We start from the raw sequence: 14,769 nt of genomic DNA on the forward strand, positions 1-14,769 counted from the left end.
TTAAAATATAACAAAAATGGAAACAAAACTATGATATTTCATTTTTAAAAGTTATATTTAAAAAAAAATTTTTTTTATTTATTTAAAATATATAAGTACATGATATTGTCAAAAATTATAAACAATATAGAATAAAAAAGAAAAATTTTAATAATTTAAAATAATAAATGTAAAGTATAATTATTTTTATAATACATTATTAAAAATGATTTTTAACCAATGTATAATTATACATATTATCAAAAATTAGACAAATATTTTTGCAGAAAAAAGATAAATCTTTATTATTAATAATATATATTTTACAAAATAAAAGCATAAAATATTTTTTATAATAATTTATAATTATACTTTTAAAATAATTAATATTTAATTGGATAGATTAAAAATTTTTAATTTAATCCGTTATAATCAAAGTAAGTTAGTAAAACCTTTTTTAAATATTTTATATATGTTCAAAAAATGTTGCATAAATAAATTTTTTACATATTAAAAAGTATATTAATGATAATTAGAAAAAAAAACTAATTTCTTATTTATAATAAATGAAAAATTAAGTATTGTAAAATCATAAAATATTTTTTTTCCGCATTTAAATTTATTGTATTTAAAGGTACTATAAAATAATATAACATCAAAAATGTAAAAAAAAATTTTTAGTATTAATAAAATAAGTTTATTTATGTTGTAAGATGTCAAGTTAAAATAAAAGAAATAAATATTATAGTAATTGTTGAGATAATATAACATCTATTTACTATTTTGACAACCTAATTAGCAGTAATATTATTGTAAAGTAGTTTAATGATTCTTTTTTAATTTAATAGTTTCAAACTTATTACTTTTAAATTTATCATATTTTAAATAAATAATTATTAAAAATTTAATTTTTATATAGTATTTTATTTTTGTTTTAATGAGAAAATTTCATTTTTGTTGCTAATCTTTAACCAATTATTAAAATAAAATGTTATTATATATATTCATTTATGTTTTTTTTTTATTTTTAATATTTATATTTTCTTAACAAAATACATACAAATAAATAAATGTAAAAAAATAAAAATTACATTTCTATATACTTTAACAATAATATAATATTTATATTTTAAAAGAATATGATTTATTTGTATAAAAAATTAATTTTTAAAAAAAGTTTTTATACTTCAGTTGAAAAGAAGATTTTTTTCATCTTAATATTAGAAGAAAATTTTATATTAAATTTTAAATAAAAATTTTATTCTTTTGCAACTTTTGATGTAAAAAATTATTTTACAAATCTTTATTAAAAGATTTTTTATAATTCTTTATTATACTAATAATTTTTATATTTTTTTCTTTTATGTAACTATTATAAGATTCTTATAAATTAAAAAAAAAAATAACTATTTACATTATTAATTTGCAATGATAAAAGTTTTTAATTTATTGTTTTAAAGACTTGATTTATTAATTATATTTTATATTCTTTTAAAATATTGTCATTCCATTGTTTTAAAAACTAGAAACATTTAAATAATAATAGAAAATTTTGTTTTAATTATTATATCATACAATTAATTAATTTACATAATAATGTTGAAGTTGATTTCTGTAATTATATATTAAATAAAATATTATTTAAGGCAAATAAAATAAAAATTCATATACATACTCATTTATTTGTAAATTGATGAACAGATAGATTATATATATATATATATATATATATATTTAGAATGTCGACCTCCAAAATCTAATGAAATAATTCTTCTTTATCTTAGTTATAAAAACTTCCTTTTTTCTATTACTTTTATGTGTTATATTATATAGTCTTTCTTTTACGTAGATTACCTTACTTTTAAATACACTTTTTTCAATAAATCGTTATTTATATATATACCATGCAATGACTTTAATAACATATATCAACCTGTTTTGTAGGAAAAATTTCCACTACTATTTACCTTGAATCATTTATTGTCTACTTTATTTATAATATATGAATATTCCAAAATATATTGTTTGTGGATATTTAAAAATTTATTATAAATCTTTTCTTATTTTAAATATATATATTATATATATAATTTGAGTTTAAAAATAATTTTATTATTTTTAATTATATTTATTTTTATTTTAGAAAAAAATTAAAAGATATATTATAATAAGATAAAAATAATAACAATGAGTAATACAGGAAATTTTATTCAAACAGTGGTTTTAATAATATCATTAATATTTCAAATGATTGCTATAAGTATTTCTATATATTCAACATTTTCTCCATCATGGCAAGTTGTTGATATAAGAGAATTTCGTGCTCAACATCATCATGGATTATGGTTAGATTGTACAAGATCAGAAATATCATATTCAACAATTAATTCTAATATTAAAAATAACAAAGAGGATGATTCATTTTTAAGTCATTCATCAAATACTCGTCCACATAAAAATCATTATGAATATTATGATTCACAAAGTCCATTACATTGTACATACAAATTTGATTGGGCACAGGCAAAAATTATTGAAGAAAATATTATTAATGAAGATGATAATAGTGCTGCTGGAGAAGCTGAACATCATCAATTTTTCTTTTGGCATAAAGCTGTCCTTACCTCTATCATTTGTTCAATTATTTTTGGTGGTTTATCATTATTTACTGGAATGTGTTCACCATGTTTTGGTACATGTTCATTAGTTTATGCCATTTTAATATTTCTTTCATGTAAGTTTACAAAAAAGTAAAATATATATATAATGTTTTTAGTAATATCATCAATAACAGCAGATGCCATATTCTTTTTTGCTGCCCATCGTGTAGATAATCGTTTTGTTCAAGGTCTTATTGGAACATATGAGGTAAATTATATATATATATATATATATCATTATTCTTTTTAATTAAAAAATTTTTTTATTTAATTATAGCAAGGAATTGGACACGCTTTTTATTTACATTTATCAAGTACAATTATTCTTTTGATCTCTTTTATTATTTCTGTTTGTACCAGTTACTCAATATTGAGATCTTCAAATACGCAAAGAGAAGATATTCGCCTCATGGATTTACCTTCAATAAATAAACAATTAATCTTTCATAGTAGATATTGACAAAAAAAATTTTAATTTATTTTGTTTGTAAAAAATTGAATGAATAATAAAAATATCTTTAAATTTTTTTTAATAATATTTATAGTTATAAAAAAAAAAATATAATGAACTTAAAACAAATAAAATGACAAATGACTTTAAATATAGATAGCTTTTAACATTACAACAAAATCTTTTTATTTATAATATAGAAACTATATAATTATTTAACATTTATATTTTAAAAATAAAGTAATTAAATTGAATTATTAATGATATAGTATTAAGTATATTATAATTAATTATATACAAATATTATTAAGTTTAAAAAATCAATAAACTAAAAATATACATATATATTACTTTAAAGTTTAATTTTTTTTATTAATTATCTATACTATTGAATAATAAATCTTCATTTAATTGTACAAATTACTATTAATACATTCTTAACTATAAAATATTATTTTTAAAATATAGGGATCAGAAAAGTTTCTTTTTATACACTAAAACATACTAATTTAAAACATTAAGAAAAATATTTTTTTTTAAAACCATAGTATTAATAAAGATATTTTATTTTTAAGAACAAAAATATACATGTATATAAAAAAACAAGAATATAAAAAAAAAATAATATATCTTTGTTTAAAATAAATTAAAATTAATGTTTTATAAACAACTTTAATTAATTAAATATTTTTTTAATATTACATTTAATATAAAAATAAAAAGATATTTTTGTAAAATAAATAAGATTTTCTATTACTTAACAAAAAGAGAAAAATAAAGAAGATTAAAAAATATATGATTAAAATAAAAAGTTAAATGTAATTGAATAATAAAAAATCTTTTATCTTTTTTAATATTAAAATAACAATCTTTATACTTAATATAATAATATCATTTAAGTAGCAAAAAATAAAGTTTAATAAACTTTTAAAATTTTTTACCTTAATTTTTAGATGCTTTATTATATTTTTATATAAAACTTCTAAAAGTTATTATCATATTTAATTAGTAAATAAGAACTTTTTTATAAAATATAAGTATCACCTGATTTTTTTTTAAAAGTTTTATTTTTGTTATATGTATATAAACATAAAAATAAAATTTAATTGATTTTTTTTTATTATTTTTCATGTTAATCTTCCATTAGTATTTTTTATATTTATATTTTTTATACTTTTTTTAGATATAAATATTTTATTATTTTATATAAATTTAAACTTCTTATAAAAATTGTAAAGTTATTTTGTTAGCGTAAAATTAAAACATTACAATTTTTATATTTTTGTTTTTTTGTTAATCATTATATTAAATAGTGTTAAGAGTTATGCAAAACATTTTTAAATATACATAATACTAAATAAATACAATTAATGTTTAGTAATTTTTACAATTTTTTTAACTAAAAAAATTTAAATTAATTATGATATTTAATAATTTTTATAAGTTGAAAAGTTCAATGATGTCATAAAAAAGAAACTATGATATAAAAAGTTTTTAAAAAGTTTTTACTATTGAAAAAAAATTAAATAATTTTAATCTTAAATTTTTATTAAATTAATAGATTGTTGATTAAAAATAATTACTTAAAAAACTTTTTATATTAAAGCATTTTTATAATTAATATTTTAATTTTAAATACTACTATGTAGTAAAATTGTTGATAAATAAAAAAAACTATATTTCTATTAACTGTATTAACAATTTACCAAGAATTGTATATAATTGTTTAATAATTTTTTTAAATGATTATTAAAAATTATCTTACAAAACAAATTTTTATATGTTTTGTAATTATAAAAAGTGTAAATGTATCTTTTTTTAAATTTTCTGTTCCATTTTGTTTATGATATTTCAGTTGATAGATATAAAAAAATCTATTTCACTTATTTTTATTTTTTTTCCGAGCTAACAATTAATATTATTATTAAAAAAAGTGGTTTTAAAAAAAAGTTTGCAATAAAAGTAAATAATTATAATATATATTTTTTTTCAAATAAATAACAAAAAATTATATTGCTAACTTTTAAATACTATTAATATAATTTAACTTTTAAAAAAATGTATTAATAAAAATATTTGCCTATAATTTGCTTCTTTAAATAAAACATTAAATTACTTCATTATCAGAAAGAAATATTTCAATCATTTTATGAATTGTCTTTGAAATGTTCATATGAAAGATAATTTTATATATTAAAATGTCAAAATGTTTAATTTCCTATAAAATTTATTTAATTATAAATCTATTAATAGAAATCGGAAAATATTATTTTTACTGAATTTAGAAAAAAAAATTTATATTTTATAGAAGTGTGATTACAATGTAATTGTAATAATATGATAATTTATGATATTTTGATTTTATGCAACTATGATAAAAAAAATATTGTAAATGAAAAATATTTACAAAATAAATTATGATCTTAATTATTTTATTTTGATAAATCAATTTACAAACCACTAACATCATTTATTTTTATTTGGATATATGTTTAAAAGTATATATATATAAACTATTAAAAAATATTTTGTGGTTCGTTTAAATTTGTGTTGTTAAATTTAAAAGGAACTACATTATTTGAAGCGAAATTAATTAAATTAACTACTTTTTTTTTAATAGACAAGAAAATTTTCCAAATAATTTTTCACACTATCTGCATATTTTATCTTTTAGTTTAACAATCTTAAGCCTTTAAAATATTGACAAACGTCTTTAATTTATATTTTATATATATGAAAAAAAATATATATCATAAATAAAGTACACATTTGCTTTTGACTTTGTAGTAATTTTGTTTTTTTAAATTAAAATTTTTTTTATTTGCATTACTTTTTTTAAAATATTTGCATAATTATAGATATATTATTATTTTCTAATGTCTTGTAAAGTTCAACCTATTTATCTTAATGATGAATTAAATAAAAGAAATGAATATATAATTCTGTAAGCTTGTATATTTTTTTTTAATAATTATTATAAATGATTTATTTTTAGTCCTGTTCAAGAATATGAAAATGAAAATGAAAAAACATCTTTTCAATGGAATATATTTAAATTTTTTAAGAATCGTGTAAGTTTTATTTTTTTTCTAATATTTTATTTTTTTTTGATAATATATAAATATAGTGATATTAAAAATATATTTTATTTTTTAATGTTTTTAGAAAAACCCTCATACTGAAAATGGTGAAGAATTTAAATCACCACTTTCTGTTCATACAAGAATACTCATATTAATATTTGGATTTTCTTTTTTATCTTTTATTTTTTATATTGAATATAGTCAAGCACCTAGATATCGTTCTTATTAAATTTTTCAAAAATATTTTACCAATAAATAACAACTGTTTAAAATATTTTATTAAATTAAATTTTTATTATATAAAAGAAATTTTTGTATTATAAGCAACAAAATTATTTCTTACATATATGTATATTATACATACTCTTTTTTTTTTATTAATTTTTTAAACATAATATAAAAATAAATAACAATGATTTAATTCAAAAGTAATATGTTTTTTAAATATCAAAAAAAAAGCTTTTATAAAAACCAACATTTTTAAAGAAAAAACTGATGGATAGATATTATAATGTGCGATATTACTACTGATTTCAATTTTAGACATTAAAAACATATAAAAAAATATGTCTTCATATATATTAAGTATATAATTACTAATAAATAAATATATTATATTATTAACTATCATAAAAAAAGTTATTCAACATAGATGGCAAGATTGTTTACAAAATATTTTCATAAATTTTGATTCAGTCTTGCATTCTCCAATTTTAGCCCAATACCCGCAGAATAGATTTTTGTCGACACATCCTTTCTTTGTTTTTTTATTATTTTTATGTGGTTTTATTGTAGATGTTGTAATTACTTTAATATTTACCTTATTATTATTAATTTCATTTATTTTTTTTTCATTAGTTTCAGCACTTGTTTCCGGTAATGTATTTTCACAAAAATTACATGCTTTACGACAATAATGTTTCATATATTTTGTTGAATGTTGACAATGACCTAATTGTTCCCACATTGTACAATGAGCGTTAAGATCTTCACATTTTTCTTTATCAATATTATTTGATTTTGTTTTTGTTGTAATTTCAATATTTTTTGTTGTTTCATCTATTTTTGTTGTTGTTTCAATAACTTTTTCTGTAGTCAATTCTTCAATTATTGTATTATCAGAAGTTGTAGGTATTATAAATGTGGTAGTTGATATTGGTGGAGTTGTCTTTTGTTTCTTTACTGGCCATCTTGTAAAACGTTCTTTTTCTGGTTTTTTTGTTATTTTAGATTTTACAGTTGTTGTTATTAGTATTTCTTCTGTTGGTTTAGGTTTATTAACAGAATATTCCATACATTGATATAATTTGTTAATTTTTTTAGCATCAACATCACTTAATTTATATCTTTGTCCAATTTCAACATGTTCATCCCGAGGTATTAATGTTGGTTTACCATTTTTTGAAAATGCAAGTTTATGATAATGCATAACAGATTCATAATCATATGGCATACCTAATGGATCTATAATTTTTCTTGGATATTTTTCAAAATTTCTCATCATTCCTGGTCTAATATTATCTTCATTAATCTCAACAAAGTCATCTCTATCTGTACGTGAATGTTCATGGAAAAATCCAATTGAATGCATTAATTCATGAGCAATAATTCCTTTTGAAAAACATTTTCCAATTTCTAAAGATACTGTTTGATTTCCACCAGCTCTTCCAACATATGATGAACATCCGAATCCTCTATTTCTTTTAATAAATATATAATCTTCATCATTTTCTGTTCGTGGTTCAAATCGTATACAAGTTTTTGATTTATATTCTTCAAATGCTTGTGCTATAGCTGCTCTTTGTGATGGTGTCATTCCTTCTTCTAACATATATGGAACTTTGCCATCAATCCAAAGTTTATCTGGATATGTTGCTAAGTTTAATGAACTATAATACTAAAAAAATAAATTTTTTTTAATCAAATTTAATAAATTAATACATACAGGTTTTGAAAATATATGATCATATGAATCATAATCTTCAAGTGGTAAATCTCTTTGTAAATATATTGTTGGATCTTCATCAGATGGTACACCCATAATATCACCTTCAAATAATTGACTGTTTTGCATCTCATCCATTTCTTTTTCTGTTGGTTGTTTTACAGGAGTCATCTCAGCTAAATCAAAATCTTGTGGAAGAAGATATTTTTCAGAAAATGCTAAAAATTTTTATTTTTAAAAATAATGACAAAATAAAAAAAAACATACAGTCATATTGTTTTTTTACAGCATCAGCAGACTTGTCTGGAATTGGTAACAATGAAAGTGATAGTATAGTAGGCGACAAGACAAGGATGTAGAATAAATTCATTGATGATAATTTGAAAAATTCAATCTAAATAATCACGTTATTATTAAATATTTATTAATAATAAAACAAGATTAAAATATACAATTTTTATAAAAATAAGTTAGCCGTAATTTTATTAATAACTTCAAAGATCATTATTAATTTTATAAAATATAAATTATAAGAAATATTATTAAAAAGATATTTTAATATTATATAATCAAGCACTTTATACTAGATTTTTAATTGTAAAAGAAAAGTATAAAATTAATGATATCAAGATTAGAATGATGTAATTAAAATAAAACCATTAACAGTAACTATTTATAATATATAATTTTAAAAAGTTTTTAAAATAGATAACAAGTTTGTAGGACTTCTAAAAGTGCACAGCTCAATATTGTGTCAAGACCTCTGATCCTATTATTAATATCTTCAATTCCATCTATTCAAAATAAAACTAGTCTATAAAATATTATATTTTTGAGCTAAGATAAAAAGAAACCAACAATGTTGATGCATCTACAAAATTACTTATTATATGTATACCATTAAATTGTCTTTAAAATTTATATCCAATGAAAATTTGACTTTCTAAAGATATTAACAATTGTTAAGGTAAATTTAATAAAATAATAATAATATTTAAATTTCATTTACAGTAAAAATATATCATTTATAATAATGGTTTACTTCATATAAACAAAAAAAATTTTTATATTTAAATTTTTAAAAATAAATACATATTATGTAATGTTATTAATGTAATTATAATAAATATATATAAAATTTATTTTTCTAAATAAGCAGATATATCAATTGATATAAAAATAATTTATTAAAAATTAATATCAAAATTAAAAAACATTATCAAAATTTATATTCTCAAGTATAACAAAAAAAATAATATGTTAATTTGTATATTGTAAAAAAATTAATATCACTATTACAATATAATTTTTTTTAAATATAAAATAATAACAGTAGGTAAAAGTTTTGAAACTTATCATGGTTGAATGAACTAATAATTTTAACTTCTGATGCTTTATATCATTTTTATAGGGTTGAGGTTAACTGTCATAGTATTAGGTAAAACAACTGGTCACCTTAACTTTTTATAATAATTGAAGTTTAACGAAACAATAAAACTTGTTTTGAAAGAAGAACCAAAACAACAATTGAAAGCAAAATCTTTGAAAAAAGAAAATAATATATAAATATAAAACCAAGAAACATTTATACAAGATAAAAAAATTTACTAATAATTTTTTATTTTAGTACCCACTTATTAATAACCATTTAACACATTTTTATAATTTTGTTTATCAATTATAATATAAACCTCTTACAAAATAAATATATACTTTATAAAATAACTTCTTTTTTTTAAGAACTCTTAAAAATATTACAATTTTGGAAATATATTTTTTTTTCTAGATAAACAAGAAAGATTCTGGTACAAAAGAAGATTATAAGCATAATCTTGAAGATAAATATATATGTCAGACAAAAATATTATATATTTAATGATATATAATAATTTTGATATATTCCTCCAAAAAATCACGACTTCTAACCATTGAGACATAGTAATATTAAAAAAAATAAAGTAAAACTTATTACAAGGTATTATTTCTTATTTTAATGGTAAATTTTTTTTTTTATTATAAATCGTAATCTTTTAAAAAGATAAAATTATGTCGAATTGTTTTACTTTATTTTCTTTTACACAATTCTATTGTCATCCATATGAGTAAAGAAAAAATGATAAATATTTTAAAAGATTTTTAATAAATTGTCAAATGTCACAATATATAAAATGTTTATTTTTAAAAAGAGTGATTTAAATTTATAAATCCGTTTAATTATTATAATATAATTGACATTTATAAACAAATAATACTATTACTTTAATTTTTAATATACAATTAATACATTTTTTCTGTCAAATTATTTTAGCGTTTATTTTTTTTTCATAAATTTTTAGATAGTCTTGTCAACTATATTGGTTTTACATTGTCTTTTTTTTTATTTTTAAAATGTGTGAATAGAGTATTAAAAATTTTTAACCTCTTATTTTAATAGATATAGTCTCTATTTTTTTTTTTAAAAGTTAAAATCTTATATATGGAACAGTTCATTTTTTTTAGCTTATTATTAATAAAATTCTTTTTCGTGAGGCAAGTTCATACATATTTAAATATTCTTATTTAAATATACGATAGTAAAAAAAAAGATAAAATATCTTATGGGTATTATTTTTACACAATTTATTACAATAAATGAAAAATAAATTTTTGGGAATTATACAGAGAGAGAGAGAGAGAGAGAGTTAATTTTGATACTTTAACTTTTTGTTTAAATATAATAATTGAATAAACTTGAAACAATAGATATTGTTTAAATATCAGAAATATTATTTAAATGTTAATATCATTGTTATCAAATTTTAATTAATAGTGTCTATATTTCTAAATTGAGACCACAATTGAATTTTTCATTTTCCTGTAAAATATTTTCTTATCAAAAAAAAAAAAATGAATGAAGTATTTATTTGCATGTATGAACGTAGGTTTGATCTTTGCATATATCACAAACAACTTTACAACACCATTGAAATTTACAATTACATTTTGTCTCAACTTCTTCAATATAAGAATTATATCCACGTCCACAACAAAGTAAATCACATGAATCTGGCCCTTGTGAATCTTTATTACATATTCTACCTTCTGTACCTATAGTACCAGTCGTATTATCACTACGACAATAATCAGGACTATTTTGTAAAAATACTAACTCAGTTTGAAGTTGATTTCTTGTCTTTTTATTTTTTTCAATACCTCTTTTCTCAACATGTGCTACTATTTGCATATTTCCTCTAGAATTAATTTGTATTCTTCTTGCTGAGCGATACTTTGATTGAAGTATATTACCTATTTGTCTTAAACTTGGCATTTGCATCCAACACGTCTTCAAATTACATGATCCTGATACACCATGACATTTACATTTTGGTTTTGTATGTCTTTTTAAAATTTTCCTACCAACATCATTATTCCATCTATTCATTAAAGAAATACCTTTAGCATCATTATTAATCATACTATTTTCTTTTTCCCTAACATCAATAAAATCTTTAGAAAATCTATAACCATAATCAATGTTATCACCACATCCTGACCATGCCCAATCTTCTTTTAGACCATTTGGTTTAGGAGTATTTGCACAACCACATGATTCAATATAACCTAATCTACATTTTCTTCCTATTTCATAAGTAACTGATGCAGCTAAAATAGCATGTGTAAATGCAGCTTCACGAGTTCCTACTTTATTTATTGATGGTGTTGTACGATTTGTTGGTGGTGCTGAACAATTCCATCGATCATTTTTAAATTGATGTGTACATTCCTAAAAAAATAATTTTTTTTTTAAATAAAAATAAATATATTTTTTATGCTTAATTTTATCTGATAAAAAAATTTTGCTCTTCAACATTTATTATTTATAAATATTGAAAAATGGAAAAAAATAGCAAAAGTTTTTGTTTTTATAACAAAACTATAAATGGTTTTAAAATAAATTGTATTAAAAAGATAAAAATAACAACTCAATTAATCAAGATAATTATAAAGAATTATTAATTGAAAGCTTTAAAAAAAAACGCTAATAACTTAAAAGTATAAAATAATACTTAATGTCAAAAAAAAATGTTTTTAGGACATATAAATATAAGATTAATTAAAAAAGAATATAAGATAATTTATAATAATAAAAAAGACTACTTACCTCAATAGCTAAAGTAGCTCCTTGATTAACAGCTGGCATATGATCTTTAAAAAGTTCGCAAATTCTAGCCTGTCCGGGTGATAATCCTTCAAGTGCCATACATGATGGTCGTAGATCTCTGTTAACTTTATAGTTATATGAACCAAAAGCATGTAATGATGTCCACCAAGCTGGTTCATCAACCAACATCCCTTCAACCAGTAGGGGTATGGTAGAGAGTAATAATATTATAATGTAAATTGATTGATAAAAAAGTGACAACATTTGTGTAATCATCAAATATTTTTAGAAATATTAAAAATAAAAAATTTTTAGTATATAATATTATGAATAATTCTTTCTTTTTTATCTGTTATTTTCTTAATTTATATCTCCTTCTTCAAAAAAAAAAGATAATAAAAAAATACAAATAAATTTTTTGTTAGAAAAATATTTCTTTTAAAAAAAGATTAATTAAGTTTATTTAGCTTAAATGAATTTATTTTTAGATTATAATCATCCAATTAAATACCATAAAACTTTCTTATTTTAATTTGTAAAAAAGTAATTTTTAAACATATATATATATATATATATATATATATAGAATATCTATATAATATATATAAATATTGTTAGTAAGGGATAATTATATAGATATTGTAAATACAATTGATAACTGAAATTGAGTATTTGATAAGTGGATTATAGTATATAATATATAATGTGTTAAGTGTCAAAATAAAATCAACATTTAATTTATTTAAAATGATTTTATCAATTAAATTATTATATTTATATGGTAAAATATTGGAAAAAAAAGAATATTTAGATAAAATAAAATGTTTTTAATATATTTTAAAGATGTTTATATATAAAATATTTGAATAAAGTTAAAAATTATATAACCATTTTTTTTATTGTCAAAAAAAAATGACTTTTGTTTAAATAAGAATGATTAATTAAATCAACAATAATATATATTATTACATAAAAAAAATGATTGTTTTATGAAACTTTTGCCGACATGACATTTATTATATAAATATTATAATTATATTATATTTTTTTTTGTTATCTAAAAAATTACAATATATTAAATATTAAAATAATATTAATATTATAAATAAAAATAAATAACAATGTATAATAATTATTTTTATAAAAAAGAATATTAAAAAGTATTTTAAAATATAACATTTAATGTTTGTCACCTACTTTATATGAGTTTAAAATGTTATTATTTAAGTATTAGAAATTTATATTAGTTATAAATATAATTAGGAGATATAGTTTACACTTTAGCTAATCTGAGCGGTCATTGAACTAAAAATATATTTCTTTAAATGTTTTGATCTTTCCGTATTAAGAGGGAGTTTCTATTTACGATGACCATATTTTATGAAGAATGATGATAGATTAAAAGAAAGAGTGTGAAAGAATATAGTTAAAGAATATACTTATAAATAGATATAACTATTTGTCAATCACGGCATAAATGAAGTAAAAAAATAAATATCGTCTGTTTTGTAGAATGTGTATTACGTAATTGTAATTGATCATACACTCCCTTTATATTTCACTTTTAACGAAAGAGTTTTAATAATTTAAAATGAAATAAAGAACTAAAATATATATAATATATATAATGTTTTAGTTTCTTAAAAACAGCATGAAGTAAAAAAATAATCCTGAGAATGAAAAGATTAAGGATAATAAATGATTAGATGTTTTGTAATAAAAAATAGATAATTCAAAGATAATATTTAATTTGATCATATAAAATATTAATCTTATATATATTATAAAAATAATATTATTATTATGAAACATTTAACTAATGATACTAAATAAATTTTATCTAATATAATTAAGAATAGTAATAATATTAAGAGAGGAAATACTAAAGAATGTTGTATGAGTAAAAAAAAGAAGAAAAAATATTCATCTTGATATGAGAGATAGAATTGAAAAGAAACAAATTTTTGTGGTACTTGAAAGATAAGAACTGTTTACTGGATATTTTAAGTTATTATTTATAATTACTATTAAGATAGTATCATTAGAAAAAGAATTAAGAAAGAGATAAATATGGTTTCTTGTGAAAATAATACTTTTTTAATAGCTAGTCTTTAACTAAAATTTTAATAAATATATTTTCATATACTTTTTGTAATTAATAATTAAAAATAAATTTATAAAATAAAAAAAAAAATTGTAAGTTTAAAAAAAAAATAATTATTATGAAATAAAAAAAAAAACAATTTTAATATGTCTAATTTTTATTTATAAATTTTAAAAAATATATTATTAAATATAACTATCGTAAGCTATATTTTTTTATTATTAAATTAATTTAAATTTGTTAGTTGGTATATGATGTGATAAAAATAAAAAGACTGTTATGTGTATATATTTATTGGCAATAACGAATTAATGTTAAAACATCATACTTTTATTCTATTTATTTATCTTGTCAATATAAAATGTATAATTAATCACTTTTCTGTGGACAAATCAAAAATTAGTAT

General features: G+C 18.0%; 4 protein-coding genes across 4 annotated transcripts; 2 read left to right on the top strand and 2 right to left on the bottom strand.

Moving 5' to 3' along the window:
* Positions 1-2,166: 2,166 nt before the first annotated feature.
* Positions 2,167-3,099, top strand: SRAE_X000097900 (Clc protein-like family-containing protein; the record flags this gene model as incomplete). The annotated part of the gene is made up of 3 exons (XM_024645389.1): positions 2,167-2,713; positions 2,756-2,847; positions 2,917-3,099. The coding sequence occupies 3 exons, from the start codon at positions 2,167-2,169 to the stop codon at positions 3,097-3,099; spliced, it is 822 nt and encodes a 273-aa protein (XP_024510852.1).
* A 2,867-nt stretch (positions 3,100-5,966) lies between these two features.
* SRAE_X000098000 (Hypothetical protein) lies at positions 5,967-6,402 on the top strand (the record flags this gene model as incomplete). Its single annotated transcript, XM_024645390.1, has 3 exons — positions 5,967-6,034; positions 6,086-6,161; positions 6,256-6,402. 3 exons carry the CDS (start codon positions 5,967-5,969, stop codon positions 6,400-6,402), a joined length of 291 nt encoding a protein of 96 aa, XP_024510853.1.
* Positions 6,403-6,816: 414 nt separating this feature from the next.
* Positions 6,817-8,488, bottom strand: SRAE_X000098100 (Astacin-like metalloendopeptidase; the record flags this gene model as incomplete). The annotated part of the gene is made up of 3 exons (XM_024645391.1): positions 6,817-8,070; positions 8,119-8,336; positions 8,386-8,488. 3 exons carry the CDS (start codon positions 8,486-8,488, stop codon positions 6,817-6,819), a joined length of 1,575 nt encoding a protein of 524 aa, XP_024510854.1.
* Positions 8,489-11,017: 2,529 nt separating this feature from the next.
* SRAE_X000098200 (Protein Wnt-4) lies at positions 11,018-12,448 on the bottom strand (the record flags this gene model as incomplete). Its single annotated transcript, XM_024645392.1, has 2 exons — positions 11,018-11,881; positions 12,260-12,448. The coding sequence occupies 2 exons, from the start codon at positions 12,446-12,448 to the stop codon at positions 11,018-11,020; spliced, it is 1,053 nt and encodes a 350-aa protein (XP_024510855.1).
* Between the last annotated feature and the right edge of the window lie 2,321 nt (positions 12,449-14,769).

The sequence above is a fragment of the Strongyloides ratti genome (genome assembly GCF_001040885.1).
Source record: "Strongyloides ratti genome assembly S_ratti_ED321, chromosome : X".
Lineage (NCBI taxonomy): Eukaryota > Metazoa > Nematoda > Chromadorea > Rhabditida > Strongyloididae > Strongyloides > Strongyloides ratti.